A 23,105-nucleotide genomic window follows, 5' to 3' on the forward strand; every position below is an offset into this window, starting at 1 on the left:
AGCGCAGACCTTTACACTTTTACCTGCAGAGCTTTTTTTCAGTGAGCTCTGAGACTTGAGACACATCCAGCAGGAGCAGAGTACATTGAATACTTCCACCTGTTTCATCAACAGTATGTTTACTGGCAGAGGCTGGGGCCCTGTTGACTCCACTGTTTGCAATGACAAACATGGGCACTCTGTGCATTTGCCTAATTAGTTACCAGCTGTAGTGAGAGGGATAATTGATTGCAGGGCAATATGGTTGATTTGCAACTCAACCAAGCTAATAATTTGTTATTGATTGAAGCATTAGCAAGGAAAACACTACAGAGAGATGTAACCCAGCCAAAGAGCTGCAGAAAGTTGATGCTCTCGGTTTTTAATCTACTTAAATGATATTACACCTCGCTAAGCTAACATCGTAAGGAGCGCAGGGTGGCAGATGATGAACTGCTGGTTTCAGCTTGGCACCGTAGACTCATATGTTATGACTGGAGGAGATTGCGTTTACTCAGGAAGCATGAGAGAGTCGGTATGTGTGTTTTGTGTAGGACCTGTGTATGTGTGTGTGTGTGTGTGTGTGTGTGCGTGTCTGCTGGCTGGGTCTACTTAAATAATATTTGAATATGAAGGTCAGAGAATGACATGGACATTATTCATGTGTTGGTATGTATCACACGTGCAGTGAAAAATATCTTTGAGTGTGCAGGAATCAAAGTAAATAGTTGTTTGAGGAGTTTTTTTTCCAGCACACATTTTAAGTGAGCTCATTTCTGCTTCACTGGCTTGTGGAAACTTCTGCCTCATTGAGCAGTCCACTACTGCATTCAATTTTCTCATTTTAATCAGCCATTAAATTAACTCCCAAAGTTTAATTGCACATCTTAAATAATTATTTGGAGGTCAGAGGTTAGGTATTTCTATGAGATGGCTCATTGCTGAAGCGTCAGAGTTTTCTCGGCTGTCTTTCCACACGGTGTCCTTCACACTCTCCCTCTCGGTGTTTTACTTTATTCTACTTTATATCTCGTCTTTCCGGCCACCCTCTAGTTACCTAACATCCTTGCTTTCATCCCACGGTTATGTACTTTTTCCAAAATTTTACACCTTTGCATTATTTTTCATTCTCTTTCTGTTCCTCTGTGTTGGATTTGAGCCCCCAGGAATTGAAAGTTGGAGAGAAGAAATGATTTTGAAGTGACTCAGAGAATTCTTCCTCCCTTTTGAAGCCAGGTGTAAAAATGTTGCATGGCGGTGCTGAAATACTCTCTTCTCTCCTGCAGCTGTATCCCAGAGGCCCACCTTGGCAGTTAGAGGAGAGGTCATCACCATGACAGCGTCCTCGCAGGACTCCACGCCCCCGTCTATGGCCGGCCTCCTCCTGCTCCTCCTTCTCCTCCCAGCTGCCGTCACGCAGAACTCTGCTGTTCCGACGACCCCAACCGTGTTGTTGTTCGACCCGCTGACCCAACCAGAGTGCATGAAGAAAGAACATCCAAAGGTTTCCATCCAAGGTCAGACATCATCGATAACCACATGTTTTATATAAACATCTGATAATACTATAACCTACATTTACATGGACGGGAGAATCTGTGAGAATGCAGGTTCTGGTTACGTAAAACGTTTGCTTTCAGACAGATTTCTTTCTTATTTTCTACACTGTTGAACCACAGGTGGCCTGTTTTAAGATTTAAGATTTATAACCCTTTTTTAAAAAAAGAGCATTGGATAGAGCGCCAAGTGAGAGAACAGGCTCTTCCCTGCAGCACAAATGTGCCTAAATTTTATAAAATAGTCTGTTCAGCTGTTGATGTTGATCAAACTAGACAAAAAGAAACTTCTACTCTCTATTTTAGTGTCAATTTCAGTTGTAGTCAGACGTTTATTGTTTTTGGAAACAGGGACATGCTAATTTTGTCTTTCATCCTGTTGTACTGCTGCCACTGCAGTGCTTTGTCTGCTACGTACATGCACTCTCACTCTCAAAGTCTTGTTAGAAATCTAGTGAAGTGTACACCTGAGAAATCAGGCTTCTCCACGCCATAAGGACTCTCAGAGATCACAGTGACATCACTGAAAAGAAGCCAGATGTGATCAGAAACACAATCAACCTCTCTGATTGTAAATGTTGACTGTATAAACATTTGGACAAAGCTCCCAGGTCTTAAACCTGCATTCTTTCTATCGACCGACAGGGGGCAACACCACGGGTTTCAAACTATGACTACATATAAGCTTATGAGAAAATGAGCCAAATTCTCACTTGATTTTTTAGCTCAGTCCTAATGAGTTTTTGGTCGCCTTTCTTTCACGTTTATATCCAAATAAAGTGGTTTAGATAATAGATTTGGTTGCTGCTGCGTTCCCACATCTCAGCAGTTACTTTGGTGAGCTAAATGTCATCCTAACTGATGAAGTGATGGCAAAAACTTTGAGAATAAGAACTAAGTTTCATTAAACCAGAATTATCTTTAACGTTGATGTTCTCTATGACCTTAGGTCAAGGAAATGAAAATCTTTCCAACAGTCCAAAAAAAAAAAAAATCAATAGTAAATGTCAGGTTGTGGTGTCAGGGCGAGGGCTTCTTTCTAGACCCGGTGAACCAACAACAATCATACAAGAAGGAAGAAATTCTCTGTTTATAGTATATTGATTAAAAGTGTATCTAATGAAGCCTGAAAAGGTCACCTTTTTTCATTGGTCAGTGCTTACACACAAACCCTGAAGCAGAAAACATTTCTGTGGGTTGCAACATGGTTCTGTGAAACTTTAGTTCAGGATATTTCAAAATAAGCCGCAGGATGCAGTGAACATCACAGTGAGACTGGGATCTACCTGAAACCTTGATTGCTGTTGTGGTTTAATCTCTCTCTCATCACCTCTTAACACAGCAAATGAAATGCTTTGTGCCCGCTTTATGTGTTTTGAATGAGGTTCAATGCAGCAAATGATTGCTATCATGTATCTTAAGGGAGACAGTTATCTTTATACATGCCTGACAGACTTTAATATCATTGGCTGTAACGCTCTGTACCCATACTTATGTTGTTTATGTGCAGGAACATATACATGCCACTTTCTTCACAGCCACAAAATTAAATGTTTTCATAAACACATCCCTGCACCAGCTGCAATAAAACCTTACAGTTTGTCATTCAGGCAGGTCAGCAAGCCGCTATAAAAGAACAACAGAAAGCAAGAGGGGACAAGATAGAAATGATTGTGTAGCATAATGGCGCTCACTATCGAGCCCGTTCATCTGTACAGTGGGCCAAGAAACAAGGTCTTCCTCGCAGCGTGAAATGGAACAGAACAGTTTGAGGTACAGAATCACAGATAGATGTGGCAGGATGAAAGGTAAACACGCACAAAATTGCTGTGTTTATTTTTGAATAGGGTTGTTTGTGTTCCCTCTGCCGAGCGCGGTGACTAAGATTGCAGAACCAAAAAATCGCTGGTGGGGATCGAGGGCAGAAACAGAAAAATTGAAGAGGTGGCCAGAAGGGTTTCTTGTGATTAGAAATATACTCTGCCCCCTCCAGACCATATTGCAGACATTTCCTCAAGTCTTTGGTGTTTCTTTTTTGTGCACAGCAGAATTGTTCCCTTCCAAGTCTCCCCCTGTGCTCGAGGGCCAGCTCACCCATGTTGTCAGTCTGAACTCTGGCTAATGGAACTGAAGATGGACATAAAGAGCTCGGTGCCATTTGGTCCCAGTTTTCTGTGCAATAGCAGTTTTAAGTTTGAAAACTGGAGCCTCTTTCTATTGGATTTTCAATCCATTGAACTGGTGAAATGGCTATTTTCATTCCCCACAAAGCTGAGCTGAGGTCACCTATATATGCTGAGTCATTGCCTCTGTCCTGCTTCACCCACCAGGCCTCCAGATGTCCAGATTAGCCCGAGCCATGCCGGTGCTTCACTTCAAAGGCGTGCCACTTGAGAATGGCTCTCCTGGCAGGGAGCTGCAGGGCTGCTGGCCTGTCAAAGCAGGCAGAGCGGGGTATTATGTGGAAGCAGCCGTATAGAAAAGGCCTGCACAATGAAAGTGTCAGCGAGAACCTGAGATTAGCCTCCGTGATTGATGAGCGTTTTATAGCAGCTTGTTGAAGCGATACCTCAGTTACCTGGAGGAGACCAGGGAGCCGGCTAAGACGATTTCACTTTGAGAATGCAGGGGTGTAAACCGTCTATACATGCTTTAAGTGTATGTGCCTGTAATGACAAGTCATTGTTTGTGTTTGTATGTTGTGTGAGATGCGGTGAGATTTAATCCTGTGTGTGTCTGAGCATGGTGAAGGGATCAGTCATCCTCATGCCCCAGAGTCAGTCTCTCCACTGGACCTCTACCTGCTGTAAAGCCCTGCTCCACCCTGCATTTGAGCATTTCCACTTTGGCTCCATGGACACTTTGTTGATAATTTACACCGACAACTTTATTGATGCATCTATCAGTTGTACGGCAAATGTTTAAGGTCTGTGGACAGACGATTAATCCTGAGTCTCTTCTAGATTAGATGAACTTCCTTAAAGTAAAACTTTGGGTCCAACTTTTCAGACTGTTCTATCCGCCATGATGGATGCTTACAACTGACACTCTGGGTAATAACTTTACGCTACGCTTGGTCTCTTTCAAATAACTTTATTCAAACTGCTCTGACTGATTATTTGCCACGAGGGGGCAGAGGAAACAATATGTGAACACAATATTTACATATTGGCACCTTTTATGTTGGCATGTTAGCAGACAGTTGCTTATTTACACATACTGCAGACAAGGGGCAACATTATCATGTATTTACACATGCTGCAGACATGATAATTTATTTAGAGTCATGATTCTGTCCACTTGATGAATGTGCAACACACCTGGACATGGTGGTTGCAGCATACCAGCGACCTTCATCGTATGGTTGCAGTTTGGTCTGGTATAGGCAACAAAACTGCTTGTTTAGGACTAGCTTTAATAGAAGATGTTACTTGTGTAACTTAACTTCAGTTACATACGTACGTTACACAGGTAACTTCAGATATGTTATTACGTGACGTAAGTTATGCTACGAAGTTAAATTAGCTCACTGTTGACTTTAGGTTTCACACGGGACACAAACACCAGTCTCCCGGGTGAAAGTCCTGTTTGAACCATCAGCCAATCCTTACCACATCGTCCTGCTTTGTGAATTCCTTCTTTGCTGCCGTAATGATGACTACAGCCACTAGAGGTCACCACCTGACAATAATCATAAACACGGGTTAATAAGTTGCTTTCACAGTCGGCCTATATGTTTGTTTTTCTGATGAGGAATGTTAGTCTAATATTCACTTCACTATTTAGTGCTCCTCTATGTTCACCTGTTAGTTTCTAATTATGTCTGTCTGCTGTTTGGTACCGAGCAGGTAGTGTACAGTGGATTTTTAGAGGTTTTAGACTGAAAACAGCTGCCTGCTGCAGAGAGCTGTGAGAGTGAACTCAAACAGTTTGGCCAGACAGTTACACAATGAGCTGAAACTCACTGTTAAGCTCTGTAAAGGTGATGGGATAATTGTCTGACCCCTTTTACATTGTCACATTGTTTTTACATTTTTACACTGTTATTATAAAGATTGACTGCTGCTTTGGTAATAAAGAATGCATTTGTATAACTCTTTTTGTAACATTGCAGAAGCTGAAACAAGACAGTAAAAATGTCACAGTCAAAAGTAAAAGCAGATAAATGACAAATTCAATAATTGTACAATCTGTAATAAATTGTACAATTTAGTTCAGGATACATGAAGTGAAACTGAAAACAAAACATGAAAATTGAGTTTTATAGAAATACTACCCAAACCAACCCCCACTGAGGCTACTCTGTTGTTTCACACACAGAACTGTAGGTTCATACATTTAAGAAAGGATTTCACAAGTCCAATACTAAGACAAGTTATTGGTCTGAAAATAATCTAAAAGCACACACATGATTTTTCACCCATTGCACCACATCAGTCACAACACAATCACAAGATTAGAGAGACACTGTCTGGAGCTGTGACAGGATGTAAATACTGTAGCTGACAGCGTTGTTTCATCAGAGGAAGATGCAGAAGACAGTTCAGACAAACATCCACCACACGGAGCATAGCACCGCTCCATCAGCATTACGTTGGGCTCGACAGCATCGTGTTTCCAATCTGCTGGAACAAACCACAAACACTCCAGACTGTATGTTGTATGTCTGCTGCTGTGGAGGACGTGCCCGTATTTTATGTCAGCCACACCAGAGATGCAGTGCAGGAATACAGCATTGGAATCACGTAACCTCCACCCACAGGCACACACTGTTCGAGCCGCCAGCTCATGATTCAGATGGATGATACTGGCTCTCAGCATCAGACCACGGGTCTGATAAGAGCATGGCATGAGGGTAAAGTGTGGAACGCTCCGAATCTAGATATGGAGTCTGTATTGGGAATTTATGGAGTCAGTTGGAGTCAGTTGTGCATTATGTTATGAGGTCCAAATAACTGGTTTTGGATAGCGTGCCTAAGAGAAAATAGATAAAGTCTGCACCTTTATCACACCTAGTGCAGCAATATCCATCACAGCGAGTTTTTGTATGAAAGTAATGGTTGATAATAAGACCTTTGGCTCAGGCTCCACTATCTCCTTCACAGAGAAGATGAGGAGTTATTAGACAGACTAAATGGCTTCACAGGCTGGGTCATCTCTGCTCGAATCGCTCTGAAGAGAGACAAAGGAGGATACAAACAACAAGTGTCCATGCTCATTTCCTGTACAATTCCTTGCTGATCCTGTCCTTTCCATTTGCTTTTTAAACCGTCTTTCATGCTCTGGCTGCTGTACTACCCTCAACCTATCTTATCGCCCTCCTATCTCATTCATTCTCCTTGTTCTCTCCATGTTCCTCCTCTCATATTCCCTTTCTTGTCTTCCTCCGTCACCACCACCATTTCTAGCCTTCCATCACTCCTTTTCTCTCTCAGCCTGCTCTTTATACGCTCTGTAATAGTCAGAAAAATGTATTGCACACTTTGTTCAAGTCCTTCTATCTCTCTCATCGTTTGGGTAATGGTGCTGTCGTTTAGCCGTTGTGTCGCTGTCTGAAGGGCTCTTGAGCAGCGCGAGAGCGATGCCCCTGAAAGACATAACTGTTCACTTATAGGAAAAAGTATTCGCTATGAATTTCTGATCTTCTTTCTCATTTTACATTCATGTCTTTCTTTGCCACCTGTCTCTGTTTCCTCATTCATGATTAGAGAGGTGGCCTTAATTGGAGTGGTGCTATCAGAGCTGCGGTGTGTTTGCAGCCATCAATCAGGCAGCTGAAAAGAGCTGAGTTAAGAATGCTGCTGGGGCCAGCCTCTCACCCACTGATGGTATGTCAGGATATCTGATGCAGGCCCGAGAGATAGCAAAGAGAGTCAGAGAATAGAAAACATTTAAAGGCTTTATTGCCACTTTAACTGAAAAGCAGATAGGCAGCAGGGAAAATGCTTTTCTGTGTCCGTGCTGTCCCTTTCAGACATGTGCCTCATTGTGTAAATGCATTGGTGATTACACACACCGTCCTCATCTTTGAATAACACCCTGAGCTATTTTTCCACAAAAATCAAGGGCGCAAATGTACTAGGACGGACCTGGTAGCATTTCTATAAAATGGCTACAGTCTGACTTGAACGTAAAGGCTGCAGGAGCACAAGGTTGCATAGTGTTATTAACCCTCTCTCACATTCTGTTCATATACTGCTAAATCAGCACCACTGACTCTCTCTAGTCATAGTGTCTTCAGCATTGTCTCCGCTGGCCAGACAGGATGAATCACATTCATTTGATTGCTGAGCAGCAAAGTGAAACCTGTGCACAAACAGCAGGGTTCTGCTGGTAAAAAGCGAGTCTTACCCTGCCTTCGAAACACTGTTATACATTTATCTAAGTCACCTCTCTCATGCACAAATAAAATCTGTTTAAGAACATTTATACTGTCAAAAGAATAGAATCCCCTCATGTTTTGGACTAAAGAGTCTTGGTCAGAGGCCCCTCCTCTTTCCTGGGTTTTTTGTTATCATTTTTTTGTGAGTGTATCTGCCAGGGAGTGAGCCATACGCTATGATCCCGGCACCATCCTCAGCGGCACATGCAAGAAACTGCAATGGACTGCTGCTGGTCCGGTTAAGTCTTGAGTTGTGTCTTCTTAGCCAGTCCGTCTGGCAGTGCTCTCTTTTGCCTCTACTGGTGTTGGGAAACAAACAGCAGGTGTAGTCCCTCCTCCACCTCCTTCACTGTTGACTCCAGATGGCATCACTCTGTGGCCATTGACTAATTTATTCATAAGACCCCAATAATCATCAGAGTCTCACTAAACATTCAACTTTTTTTATACCAATTTCTTAAAATGTGATTATTCTGGTAAAACACACAATGTGAGCAAGTTAGATAAGACTACTAACTATTCAACTGTCAGTTTCCACTAAATAGGAAACAGAATTCTTTATATTACTTAATGAATGATGATGAGAACGATTAGAGGAAACAAGTCTAATAACTTTATGATGATTAATAGGCAGCGTAGTCTTTATTCCATGAGCTGACATTTCTGCATCAGTGTGCCTTCTTCTGTAGTAATCAGTCAGTCTCATATGTCACTGATACAGCTTGTTGGACAATCATTGTTGATATTATTATTCTTCCTCAGGAGTGCCACTGCTCTTCCTTCAAATATGGTGACAAATGAAGCACCATCACAACAGCTGTTTGAATAAAGCTACAGATACCTCTGTTTGACTGCCAAAAGTTATCACAAAACGACAGATACAGAATCATTCTACCTTTGGCTCTCTGTCACACTCACTTTCTAAGATTATTGCCCACATGTCTGTCAGTTTTATAACACAGCTACGGTGGATTGTCAGTCGCTCCGGCTGTTCCTTCACCGTTGGTTTTGTGAGAAGCAGACCGGCATCTTTACCGGTTGCTGACTGCAAAGCTATTAGCCTCCTGGCCCCAGCCCCGTTCCTCCTGTGGCTGCTAAGTCCCCAGTCTCTCCTGGCTCTTTCTCAGCACTGCCCGCAACCTGCGGACCCCTATATCTGAGTTCAGTGAAGTGGGAGGAGGGAAAGGGGAGGATGGAGCAGTGGAGGGATGAAAGGATGGAGGGATAGAGGGAGAGTTGTGCTCCACTGAGGCACGGCAACCCATCTCAAACTATCACCCGCTGAAAGTCAGCCACAGTGAAAACCTGAAGTCAGGATAGGAGAGATAGTGAGGAACAGGACAGGGGTGGAGACTGGAGTGCGAGGAAGGGCGAAGAGTGATATGAAGAAGACCAAACAAAACATATTTGAAGGGATTTTGGACAGATGAGGCTGAGGTGTGAAAGGATATGGCACTCGAGGGAAAGTTTTGCTCCTTCAGTGCTGAACAATAGAAAATGTGGGGAAATGTGGCATTTGTGGTGCTGCTGTAGCTTCATTTTTATGATAGTAAATGGATATTGTATGTAAATTTATACTGCAGGGTAGATTCATTCCTGTGGCATTATTTAGCCACAACTGTTATTTCCACATTTCTCTCGGTTGGAGGAGCTGAATTTATTCACAATGCAATCACATTTTAGCTAATTGACACTGGAGGTGATCCTTCATTCACAGAGTTATTTGCCAGATGGCAGATAGCAGCGAGTCTTCGTGTGACCCATTTCGAATCGTTAACAATATTGGATCAACCACCTTGCCCTGAAGATAACCATTTTTAATATTACCTCTTTTCAGCCAGTCTTATTCCCATTAGCAAGACATTGTGTTCCTGTGTACCCCCCTGAAGGATGACGATGATTGACAGCTACCTTTAGTACAATATGTGTCATTCATAGCTCATTAAACAGTGCAGCGCCTGAGGGGAGAAATCAACTAGATGCCTGATTATAATGGTAATGATCAAAAAATATGATATTGTGCAGGAAGTTATTAGGTGAACGTTTTCTGTTGAGAATCTAAAAAGCCAAAGAAAAAGACCAGTTTACTGAAATACACAATTTGGTTTTAAAGGTCATCTTAGTTTTACATGTTAACATGTTACATTTTGCTAATTAGCACAGAGGTACAGCTCAGGCAAAGGAAGCAAATATTATTAGTTATGCAGTTATGAAGTCATAAAGGATTACTGTAGGTAAAACAATTCATCTTGAGGGGAATATGAATGTGTGCCAGCTTTATGGCAGTGCATCCAATAGTTGTTGAGACTTTTTACTCAAAACCACAAATGTCAACCTCATGATAGCACAAGGAAATCAGCAAAGTCATGGAGATTCTTCCTATTAGGACCAGGAATGTCTCCAAAATTTCAATTGTCATTGTCTCATCCTCAGAGCCTTGCTGTTAAAACATCTGTACCAGTGCTTTGTTGCTTGGCTGGTATTTGTTAAGTTCAAATTTGTCCCCTCAACTGTCAGATTCTACTTTTTCCCTTTATTATGAATCAAAAGACCAACATCTAGTCTCAAGAGGACTTATTATGAGTCCATTATGGAACATCTGTGAAACTATTTCAGTTCAAAAATCTAATTTGAGTTTGCAGCATGCCCTTACTGGCTGAAACTGTCCTCCCAACTCAGAGATGGACAAACATTGATGGGCGGGCTGGCAGACGAGCCCAGTGGCTCATATTTGGAGGGATTAGATGAAGCTAAGATTGGATCTTTATCAAATCGCCTTTCCTCTGAGCTCCAACTTGAGGGAATCTTACATTCCATCAGGTTTAAAGCGATAAACGGATCAGATTGTCCTGGTGCTGTGTGGTTTTCTGTGTGTGTGTGTGTGTGTGTGTGTGTGTGTGTGTGTGCGTGTGTGTGTTTGTTTGTTTGTTTGTGCAGACACAGGGCTTTTTTTCTTGGATCCACAGTATGTTGCGCTTTCATTCCCTCAGCTCCATAATATGTTGGCATTTTCCAGCTTTGACTGCTCTCCATCCAGACTAGCTCTAATAGCGACTCAGATCAGTCGGGGTGCCACTTCACTCTGCCCACATGCTGGTTGTGTGGGAAGGAGCCGAATGTTTAAAAACTGTTAGATGGAAGGAGATAGAAAGGTTATGATTTATGTCTGTGTGAGACGAATGTCCCAGCCACTGTCCTCATCCGTCTCCTCATCCCTCTGGCAGCCACGGGCTAATGCATTAATCCGTCTGCCCGCCGATTGCAGAAGGGAAAGAAACGCAATAATCGTTCATCAAGTCCAGCTTGGGGCCCGTGAGTCAACCATGAGGGAGGGGGCACTCATATCCGTCCTGCTTTATTGTCCCTTCTTTGCCCCACCACCCGGACAGACAGTTATGAGGGGAACGCGTGAGCGGCGCATATAAAACCACTTGTAAGCAGGAGGATAAATGTCAGTGAGTGAAAGACCCCTCATTGTCAGGATGGCCTTTCTAAGAGAGTAAACAAGCTCAGGGTTCCCCAGTTCTCCTGCACTCCTCTGAATCACATTCAGACATGCCTCGCTTTTTTTTTTTTATTTTTTTTTTTTTACAAGCTTTTGAAGAGATATTCATGATGTGGGGAAATGTTTATATGGGCATAATGCTTCTCAGTTCGGATTTAAGTGATTTATGCTCCACATTAAACCCTCTGAAGTGAACGCTAACAGCTCCTGTTTTAACTGTTAGCTGCATAATGCTTCTGTGGGAATAATTCTCTTGTTATCTATCTCTCCACTGCACTTTCTTATTTTATGGTTCATGTCATATGCTCTGTTTTAATGGTCTTATTTTATGGGCAGAATAAGTCACATTAACAGTCTGTCATTTGTCTAAATGGCATCATTTTCTATTTCTGGATATTTTCCAGAATATACGCAGTATGTAAGGTGGTGGGCGGGGCTTGGGTTTCATTTGACAGCAGCTGTATTTTACCCCGACACTGGACTGAGATCAGCCTCAGGTTGCCGTCTACCTTTTATGAGCAGAAGTCCTCCTGTCTCTGTTTTATGTATTTGCCACAACATTCCTCCGGTTGTATAATCTGTCCACGTTTGTCTGCTTTAACCTCTAACTTCTCCCTTCTTTGGTAACGTGGGGTGACTTTGGAAGAAAGGGAGAAAAACACAGGAAAAGACACACAGTGTTAAAATATACCAACTCACTGCTGTTTTCAGACTGGATAATAGCACTTCAAGGTGTGTTCTTTACATAATTAGTCTTCTTGTAACCACTCAGAAAGAAACCCAGATGTTAAATCCCAATTCAAGTATCACAACAATCAAACATTTGCCTGCACACAATTCAGTACACAACTCTAGTATAATAACTAATATTTGCATATTCCAGCATGTTTCCTACTCAGCAGCTCTGCTGACCTTAAAGACAGACAGTACAATAAAGTGTTTGCCACAGTATCTAGTGGTAAGCAAGTGTGTGATTTTTGTAGCGTAAATTAAATCTCTAGCAGTAAAAAGCTACATGACTACATCACGGTCACATGACTTAAACGTCACCACCACTAAGCATCTTACTACACAATTACTATACACGTTTCTATAAACTGATCAATGTACAAGTTGTAAAGTTAGAGTATCCCTGTATTGTAACCCTCTATACCCCCTACTATCATCATACGTCATTATTCCATAATAGCAGCTTAGATTTAGCGACTTTGAGCACAAATTAAGTTATTTGTCAAAAGATATTTGGCAGAGTGTGTGGCTCATCAACATCGGCAGGAAAAAATATAAAATATCAAAATACATTGGAGTGGCACTTTCATGACAGGTAAGAGCTTTTTAATTAAATTGCGGGACATTTAATGATGTCTTTTATGTCGGAGAACAAAACATAAATATTTTAAGCCTGTCATAGAAACAGACCTTATTTCAGGCATTTAACCAAAAACTCATCCAAAAAACTCACAGGCTAAATGATAAGGGTGGGGAAATTCTGACTGATTTCTAGGTTTTATAACTCATTATTATACCAGTCTATGGTTAGGTGGTGACCTCTAGTGGCCTCAGCTGTTATGACAGGAGCAAAGAAGGAAGTCAGGTGACAAGGTTGAAGAGGCTGGATGGATCTAATGGGTGTGAAACCAAAAGTCATCATTGACTTATTTTAACTAACATACTGTAGGTAATTTAACTAACCTGATTCAAGTATTGTAACATTCTTCTTTAAGCCCAATACTATGATCTTTTCTTGAATCCAACCAATTAGTTTTCTTGTCATAACCAAACTGCAACTTCTTTATACTGTTAATCATGCATTTATAATTGTTACCATGATGTAACTAAGCTACAACCATTTCACAACGTTAACCACGTGTTTGTCCAATCGCTCGTCCTCTCCAACAGTCATATATGCTGTCTGAGTGAAAATCATATATATTGTTTTTGGTGTGAAACGCGTGCAGTCATAGAGAGAGGCGGGATGTCATGATGGTTATAATATGGTGATAACGGAGCAGTCTCTCCTGGACAGCAGTCATGGTGTTGCACTCGTTTACATGACAAATGTTGGAAGTAGCTCTGTGGTGATTAAAATGACAGTTTTAGTTAAAACCCTGCCTTCTTTCTCACCTCCACACACCTGGTCAATAAATGCATGAAGTGGGCATGAAAAATTCCCAGCCAAAAGATTTGTCAGACTGATCCCATCAGTCAGACAGTACAGTGACCTGTGCTGTCTTTGAACCACATTGATGCCGTTTGCTGTTTCTAAATTGCTTTAAACACTGGTGTATTTTTGACATGAAGCTTTGACTCATGTACGCTGGGCAGCAGCAGCTGGAGTGCCGTGATACTCTGTATCTGTAAAAACAAGCCCTCTGTAATCAGGCTCTCTGATTGGCTGCACATAGCAACCAGAACATCAATTTGAAAGAGGAGAAAATCTGCACTTTCTTCTCTTCTTTTTGTTCTGGTTCGTTGCAATCAATAAATGATTTGTAAAAATGATTCTGCCAGCAGTCACCACTTGAGACAGCTGCAGTCTAACATTAAGAAAAACTTTGTAATGTTTGGCTGTTCCAGTGGTGCTGTGACCATGAAATATGTGACAGTATTTGTGGTATTTCATACAAATGATGCCCTCAAGCAACACAAGTGAACCTGTATGAACTCAACACAGGGACACAAAAAGAAGAGAAATGTGTACTGTAACTGGAAAGATCTGATTCGTGAGTAGTTTTATGTACAGAACTACAGAACAGCTATGTGTTCAACATTAAAACCATTTAGTGTCTGCGTGCGATTACATTGTTTACTGTTTTTTCCAGGTGTCATACACCAAAAGGACGACACTGTAAACATAAGAAAGAGCAATAACATGATAATATACTGAGAGTGAAAGAAGAAAAATTACACTGTCAAACCAAATGTGAGCACATCTCTGCTGCTTACACATCAGACATTTCTTCAAACAAAGCTTTTTCTGTCACTGAAAACCGAGCCTTTGAAAAACTGGCCAGGGTGAAGATGTTCAGAGATGCCGATTGCAGTTTTTGAGATTTTTGGAAACGAAGTATGTGAGTTTTTATGGTGATGGAATGGATGTTATATTGTTTAACGTTATATAGAATGACACAAATAGACATTGATAACACAATGATGGAAGACGGCTGCTTACAATATCCATCCATCCTTGAAACCATTTATCCTTTTCAGGGTGGAAGGATAGGTCGGCTCCAGCCCCCCCAGCTGACATTGGGTGACGGTGGGGTAGCCAGTTCATCACAGGGCTGACATATAGGGATAAACAACCATTCATGCTCACATTCACAGACAATTTAGAGTAACTGATAAACCTAACTCTGTTGCACGTCTTTGGATTATGGGAGGAAGCTGGAGTAGTCAGAGAGACGCAGAGAACATGCAAACTCCACACAGAAAGGCCCTGCCCTACCCAGTCCTTCTTGGTATGGGGCAACAGCGCTAACCCCTGTACCGCCGTGCTGCCCTGCTTACAATGTTTTGCTGACAAATTATCCAAGAAGAATCCACGGAGGTTATTTCTGAAATGGTGCTAAAATGATTGTTTTTCTAAAACCCTGTTTACAAAAATACCCATGTCTGTGTGTACAGGGCCTCTGGCACATCTGAGCACTGTGTCTTTAACACATCAAACTTAAAGCGCCCTCCTGTTTTGTGGGTCAGCATTTAACAAAAATGGAGCAAAATGAAACACCTTGTAAACAGAAGCCCGCATTCTTTCTACATTGCCAACAAATCAGTCTGCAGGTAATTGAAAGAAGAGCTTACTGTATATCTGAAATTGTGATATAGTGGACAGTGGAACAAAAAGTGCATTTCATTTTCGACTTCAAATCACACACTTTCTGTTCACTGGAATTGAGTGGGTAATAAGTCACGTACACTCTCTGTTCACACATACTGCAGCTGTGTGATCTCGTTGGATTCCTCTAGTCAACTTGAGGTCTGTTTACATAAGACCATGAGGCTGAAGATGGCCCACACTCCCCTCTGCTCCTCCAGCTTCGGCCTCTGCAGCCATTAATCAGAGAGTGACGTACAGATGGTCCCGTTCGCCTCCTCGCACTGGCCTTGTGTGGTTTCTACACCCACCCTGCATGTCAACGATGGTCAACCCATAGATGAATGCTCCAATGTGAGAAATGGAGACAATGTATGTGCATATACGTAATATAAATATTTATAGAGAGTGAGAGATGACCTCAAGCTGAGTTTGCGTGCTATTAGAATTGAACTGGGTCGACCAGTGATTTGTTATGTGTGCTGAGATCATCAGTGATACTGCGTGTATACAGATTTCTTACAGTCTAATATTAATTTTTAAAGGTTACATTACTTCTGTGACTGTAGTGCCCTCTTCATGTTTCTCTCGTTCTGTTCTCAGTGAGGCTGGAGCTGCTGCTGATGTAATTAAGCTTGTGTCGTTTTGTTGCTGCAGGCAGCACATGTCATGACTTTCTCTTACTACATTAAGCACATATGTTACAGTTCTATTGCAGGCTGAACAGTGTGTTGATATTGCAAACATTATTAAAAATGTAATTATTTCCTGTAACTAGAGATCAATGCCTGTTTTTGTGGTTTGCGTATATTTAGCAACTGCCATCAATCACATATATAAAGTGGTGCAGTTGCCTTTTGCTAAGTTCCTCCAGGGTCCTTCGGTCTTGTTAGTTTTGGAGAAAACCAGCTGACAATAAAGGCAAGGACACACTGAAGGACTGTGGAGCTGAATATGATTTGGGAGTGATGACTCACTGGACCAAGTTGGACTGTGAATATTGCAGTCTGGGTCAGTTGGTTTTGACAGTAGTGTGTGATATGTATATTTCATTTTACAAAGTTCACTTACCCCTAGTTCCCTCTAAAGGCCCTGAAAGATCTCCATCCAGGATCTCACCCAGACTTTTTCTCTCCTTTTTTGGCCTTTTCACTGCAGATTTCACTGCATATAAACAGTGCAAACAGCTGGTCGCTGTCCATGTTTGTTTTGGTACAAGAACATGCGACAGTTGGCGTTCTTACAGGATTTGGGGGGTCGTCTACCACCAGGACTCCAGCCCTTACTGGCCAGGCGTTTAGTGCGTTATTAAGTGTGAAAAAATAGCCAGAGAAATGCTGTATTTACTCCTGTTTTGGTAATGTTTCACAAGTTTTTAAAGATTGTGTCTTCATTAGGAACGAGCATGTGTGGGTGCCACAGACTGGGTAGAGACGTCAGAACGTATCAACAAACAGACAGATGCATAGTTTGGGATGGGACAAAAATATAGATGAACAGAGGTCTTACCTCCAAAATTAGAATTAGGATTGTATTGCAATTTTATTAATTATTCATCGATTTCATTATTCAGATGCAGACTTATTCAGCTCAGCTCATACTATAAAACCTTGAGTCAAGTTCAATCCAACAGCAGCTCAGTTAAAAACATCTGGAAACACAGATTGTGGCAGGTAATTCTCATCTCACTGAAGTCCTCCATCAAAACTGGCACCCTTAATTACAGTATGTGTGTGTGTCGTATCGTATCATATCTGTATCTTAAATCAAGAGCACCGCGCTGCGTGAACTGTAGCTGCAGCCTTCTGTGTTTTTATCACTCATATCTCTACTTATGTTTGCAGATGAGAGAGCCATATGGTCCCCATCAATACTAAAAGCAGTCCCTTTGCATGGTGGAGAGTTGTTCCACTGTTCGTTGTTCCTTTTTCCAACACTTTGATGTAGTCTGGCACCCACAGCCTCGAGCTTACACGGGCTACTTTAATGTTAAAAGAAAATGAAGGTTTAAGGTTTTAAATGTTTGATGACTGCTTTCCTAATGAATAGAGTTATCAGCATGGGGCACTGTATCAAAGCTCCCATGCTGTGCTCCTTTTTCAGGTTCACACTTTTATTTTGGGTGTCTACTAGGAAGTGTTTACATGCTTTAATGTTCAAAATAAACATCATTTTTCTCATTCTGTCCTTTGCTGCAGCCTCTGTCTGAACTAGCTCCTGTCTCCTTAAGGCCCACTTCCCTAAAAGTCTGCTCAGTCTCAGACTGCTCTGATTGGTCAGCTCCCACAGGCCTGAGTAGGCACCGCCCACAGTTTTTCCACATCAGCGCTGTCCATGTTTTTGTAACCATGACCGTGCTGGGGGCGTGGCTGAGGGTGGTGACTGTATAGTTGTGTCATCACAGTCTTAAGAAAGTGCTGTGTACGTTTCTCATTGGATTGAGCATTTTGATACTTTCACAGTATTTGTGAAGCATCTAGCCCTGCTTTATAATCAGACACGGAAATCTCACTTTCTACAATCTGAGACCTTTGATGTACAGACATGCAGGTATTGGAATCATCATTTACAGCGATCTCTCTCTTCTTTCTCAGAGCTTTGTGGGAATAGCTGAAAGCTATTTAACACAGCTTTTCAAACTGGTAAAGGGAATCCGAATCCCAGCTAACCGCTGTGATACTGTGTACAGCATGGGAAATATGGTAAATCCTTTTATGCTGCGAACCTCCTGCGTTAAATCCGGTTATAGGTCCACACTTTGGGTCACACAAAGATTGAAGAGAAAATGCTTTTTTCCCCAGTTTTCGATGTGACAATAAAAGCCCCGCCAGGCGGCCTCTGTGCTCCGCGGCTTTGAAATTTTGATTTGTAAAAGCTAGCTTCAAACAGTGCCGAGGTTTTGGCCTCGTACACCACGCAGAGCGGTGTTTGTCCCAGTGTCAGGTTGTGTCAGTATCGTTGCGCCTGATGTGGCCCCAACAGCTTTGTCCTTCTCTGCAGGAGGAACCATTGCAGCGCTGGAAGCTTTCCCTGCACTGCTCACTGCACATTTTACCACTACAGCTGCAATCTGCAAAATATTTTTTTTAATAATGGATCAACTTTTTACTCTGGAATTTAAAATTGGTGATAGCCTTGGTTAACTTGTAACAGTCCAGAATATATTACATTTACAATGATATATAGAAGAGGAATTTCTGCTTAATAAATGATTAAACAATTGATCATCACAATCTTTGATTCATCTGGTTAATCAACTAATCGTTTCAGCAGTTGGCCACATGAAGACATGCCTACTCTTGTGCATGGCATTTGTGTGCATCAGTAAACTGGCTTTTGGCTTTAAACCTTCACAAGTTGTGACACGATGTATCCTGTGCTAACCTCTTCTCTCTCTTTATCTCTCTCTCTCTCAGCACTCAGTCCGTGGATCTCCACTTTTTCCCACCCCGGTGTGAGAGACTACTCCCAGCTCACCCTTGACCTGACTAGGAATGAGCTTATTGTGGGTGCCAGGTAAGAAACTGTAAATCCACTCAGCTTTTCACCCCACAGAGCGCATTACTGAGAATGTGATACCCTCTCACTTACACAGTGCGGTTTTTCGGATAATGATGCTGCTTAAGTGCTCTGCTGAGGCCTCGTTGGACCAAGTCAAGCTTTGGATTTGGCAGAGGGGATAAATTCGGAAGAAATATGTCATGCTAGATTTGTGTGTGTGTGTGTGTGTGTGCATGTCTTCGTGGGCTGACATAGTTCAAGTTTAGCCTGGTTTGACCCTGTTGCAACACAAATGCACTCAGACATACATAAAACTAAAAACAAAGACCTAAGGCTGACGGACAGTTACAGTGTGGCCTTTAATCGGCTAAGCATTAAGTTGACAGCGGCGGGAAGCGGCTAGAATGTCTCTCCTCTGATACCTAATATGCATTATTAAACAATTTTTCTCTGGATAATGGCTCGTCATATTATGCACACACTCACATAATTCCTTTTCCTCTCTCCTCAATCCAGAAACTACCTGTTCAGACTGGACCTCAGTAACATGTCGCTGATACAGGTAGGCATGCTCATGTCTCTATTTCTCTTCTGTTCCTCTGCAGAGGATGAATATTTTCTGGTGGTTTTAACGTCATTGTTGGTTGGGAATATGTCACTTTTTTCCTGTGAAACCGGGGTTTATGGACCTGGGTTTAAAAAGCAGTTTCTTTTACCATTTGTCAGATTATATCACAGTTTTCCTCTGAAAAAAGTTTTTAAAAAACAGCAGTTCCTCTTAAGCATACAGGTGAATATGTGTTTAGGCTCAGGGTATGAGCTCAGGTTCAGGTTGGTTCTGAATATAGTCCATAAAAGACTGGTCAGTTCCAGCTTGTGTCTGTCTCTAATGTCTAATGAGCCACAGATCTCATTCATTCATTACAAGTTAACATCCTGATGACTTGTGGTGGGCGTAAACAGAATTTGATGAGATGCTCTGGGAGCAGTTCATCACAGAACTATAACAGTAAGAGTTACGAGGGCCTGAACCCTCTAAACACAGCTGTATAATACGGCTTTGATGAACTATTAAACACAACATATTTTCTGACTCTACAAAGACGGATTTTTGTTAATGACACAAACTTCAGGAGCAACAACACAGCAGGCGAGCAGTCCGTCCTTCTGTTGACTTTTACTTTCATCCAATTCCCAAAATCTGTGAAGAGCTTCTTCACAGCTGTCCTGTCAGTCACACCTGATCTCTTCATTTCATTTCATTCAAAATTTTAGACATTTGTCTTTCGGATGTGATCACATTTATGACATAGTATTTGATGATATTATGTTCTTGTTGTCTCGGCTTGTCACTTTACATTTCACTGTAAATCCTGATCCTGTCATGTGGTGCACAGTATTATTTAGCAGTGTGTTATTTCACAGTTTGATGAGGTGGCAAAGTTCAATAACAAACTAGTTGCAGGTTCCTATCCCTTTTTTGTTACCGTACAACAGCTGAAAAAAGACAAACAAATTAAATTTGCTAGACCTCAATGTTTATTTTGATTTGCATCAATCATTGCCCCAGAGATAGCAGCCACCTTAATGAGTTGGATTGTTTTCATCATGATCCCTAGGAAATTCAAAAGGTTGAAAAAATGACCTATTTCACAATGTTAAATAAGGTTTAAGAAAAACATGCCAGAATCAGTCCCTTTAACTGGGTCCTCACAGACAGCTAATGGAGTCTATTCTGGGCCGAGACCATCCTCCATCCAAGTTTGTGTTTAACTGTAAAAATATACACATACAGTATGTGTCAGTTGCATCAGTGTGAAATTGAAATGTCTGAGCACTGATTGTATTGACATTTTTGACATGGCTGGCGGTAATGTGACACCTCTTTCCTCTGATTTTCTGTCAGTAGAGCTGAAGTCTCTGTAGGTAAGGCTTTATGTCCGGTGAGCCATGGCGACTATCGACTATCTGACTACAGACTTATTCTTGTATTTATTCCAAACGGCTGTTAACTAAAAATGTAAGAAACATTCCCAGATCAGGGAAATGGTTGAACCCCTGTTATGCTCTAAAAGTTAATGATAGGAATCTTTATTGACATGACTGTTTAAATGACCTTCTGCAGGAGAGCACACGCTGAGGTAGAAATCAACAGAAATACTTTTGTGTTATCCTCCATGATGCAGAGGGTATAATTACATTTGAGGGTTGTGTTATGCATATATACAGTGTCATTACTGTGTGCCTGTGTCTTGTGGGTGTAATGTGTGTGTTTTGTGAGAGGCCTGTGGTGATGTGAGTATTGTGCTATAAAGTAACGTGGGTGTAGCTGCGAGTGTTAGCTCTGAGGCACAGGGTTGCCATACGGTTGCATCAGTCATCACAAATGACAGGCCCCCGACTCTCTGTGAGACTGTGTATCTAAACTAGTGTGACTGTCACTGAGTCTTTATATAGCCCAGAGTACACTGAACAGTTTCCACGCTTCAAATGACTGCAGGATATCTTTGTTTCAGTTTGCTAATGTTTTCCTCTGCTGCTCAGCTAATTTAATTAAGCTTAATGTAGTTTCTGTTAACTCTATAAGTATGTAAGGAGTGTAAAGCTGAATAACACACCATGGACTCCTTCAATCAAAACAGCAGCGATACATCTCTGGTCACTGAGAAAATCCACTGTTGCTGATCAAGGACCAGAATGGTGGTTTAGAATGTTTTAGTCCATTAACTACATGTCTTGTGTGCTTTTAAGATCGTTTTTAAGATTTTTCCAAAGCCCATGTTTTGAGACTGATTTTCCACTTTCCATTAGCACATTGATTTCAAGATAGGAGACGTGCTGTTATCCATTACTGTGAACATTTAGTGTGCTTTCTTTTTTGACATTTTTTGAAGCTCTGACATTTGAGATTTAAGAATTGGCTGCTGAAAACACTCTGAGTTATTGGATAGTAAAAACAGCGTGGATAATGTGAATTTGTTAATTCTTGCATGCAAAACACTTGCAAAACATTGTTATTTAATACTTCTATGGTGTCTTTTCTTCCACAAAGAGGTGTTGTTTTGTAGTAGTTCTAACCTGCATCATCACATGACAATAACATTAAAATAAATAAATAAAAAACTAGATTAGGACGGTATTTCATTGTAATGGTTTATGGTGATAGTGTACTGAAATTAAGGTAGAGAGGTTGGAAGTCAATCTAAAATGTAAAGTATGCGTTTACAAATGAATAGGAGACATATTGACAAAGGTGTCATTGACACTGGGGATGCTGGGGACATTTCCCCATCACTTTTTAAAAGCATAATTAGTTAACTGTTTTTGGTGCAAGCCATTTCTTAAGCATATATTTAACTAGCAAATGAGATTAAATGAGTTTTGATGTGCCATCATCGGCTCTGATCTCTTACAGTCCCCTTATCACACTGCCTAAAATCACATATGTTGAATACATTTCATTTTTGATCCAAGCCCCTCTGTCTCCACCATTTTTCAACACAAAGTGCCGTCCTTGCATATAGAACCAATCACAATGTTTGTTTACAATAACTCCCTTTTTCTCAGGCTGTTATTTGTATACGTCTCATTCATCAAAAATGTCTCATGCTTTCATATCTCATTAATGTCAACATTTCAGTAACATCTAAGCTATCTGTCAAGCCACAGACCTTGAATTTACCCCAAACTAGCAGTTATTAGTCCGAGATGTTGCTGTTGGATACATAGATAGATCAACGATGTTAGCAAAGCAACACAGTACATAAAATTAGTACAGCACAAAGTCAGATAGGTCCAACCATCATGTTTAATCTATAAAAATTACAGTTACAGCTGAAAATAACAAAAGAAATAAACAAGTTATCTGATTTCACATGTCTGCACAAAGTAAACCAACCTTGTCACAGCTCTGCATTACTGATCACCTGCTCACTTCTGCCTGCCCAGTCAACCAGCCATTCCCACCTCATCAAGCCAACTCCACTCACCTGTTTCCTGGCCCGATTCAGCCTGCCGTATCCGCCAGGCTGCCACAGACTTTGTGAAGAGACTCTGCTGGATTATTGACCTGTCCTGTGTGCTTATTACCGGCCTTGTCCAATACTTGCTGAGTTTTGGCATTAAACGTCATTAACAGCTCTTCCTGGTATCCTGTGTGCTGCAATAGAGTCCAAACACAACCTCTTAGTGCAGCGTCAGGGTGACTTGGTCAGTAAAGTATCCATGATTTATAGTCAATGGGTTGAAACATGTTAAACCACCAGAACGGTCTTTACACTTGCTACATTCTCAGCTTTGTTTTAAAGATTTTATTTAGATTTTTCAAGATACAGTGTACACATAAACATCAACAAAACAAAGACC

General features: G+C 41.4%; 1 protein-coding gene across 1 annotated transcript in view; it reads left to right on the forward strand.

The window, feature by feature from the left end:
* Positions 1-1,312: 1,312 nt before the first annotated feature.
* sema5ba (sema domain, seven thrombospondin repeats (type 1 and type 1-like), transmembrane domain (TM) and short cytoplasmic domain, (semaphorin) 5Ba) overlaps positions 1,313-23,105 on the forward strand; it is a 114,767-nt gene continuing 92,974 nt past the window's right edge. The window contains exons 1-3 of the mRNA XM_073473758.1: positions 1,313-1,496; positions 18,656-18,755; positions 19,257-19,302. Of these exons, the coding sequence (XP_073329859.1) occupies positions 1,313-1,496; positions 18,656-18,755; positions 19,257-19,302 (330 nt within the window). The remainder of the gene's footprint in view (positions 1,497-18,655; positions 18,756-19,256; positions 19,303-23,105) is intronic.

Source organism: Pagrus major, chromosome 9 (assembly GCF_040436345.1).
Source record: "Pagrus major chromosome 9, Pma_NU_1.0".
NCBI lineage: Eukaryota > Metazoa > Chordata > Actinopteri > Spariformes > Sparidae > Pagrus > Pagrus major.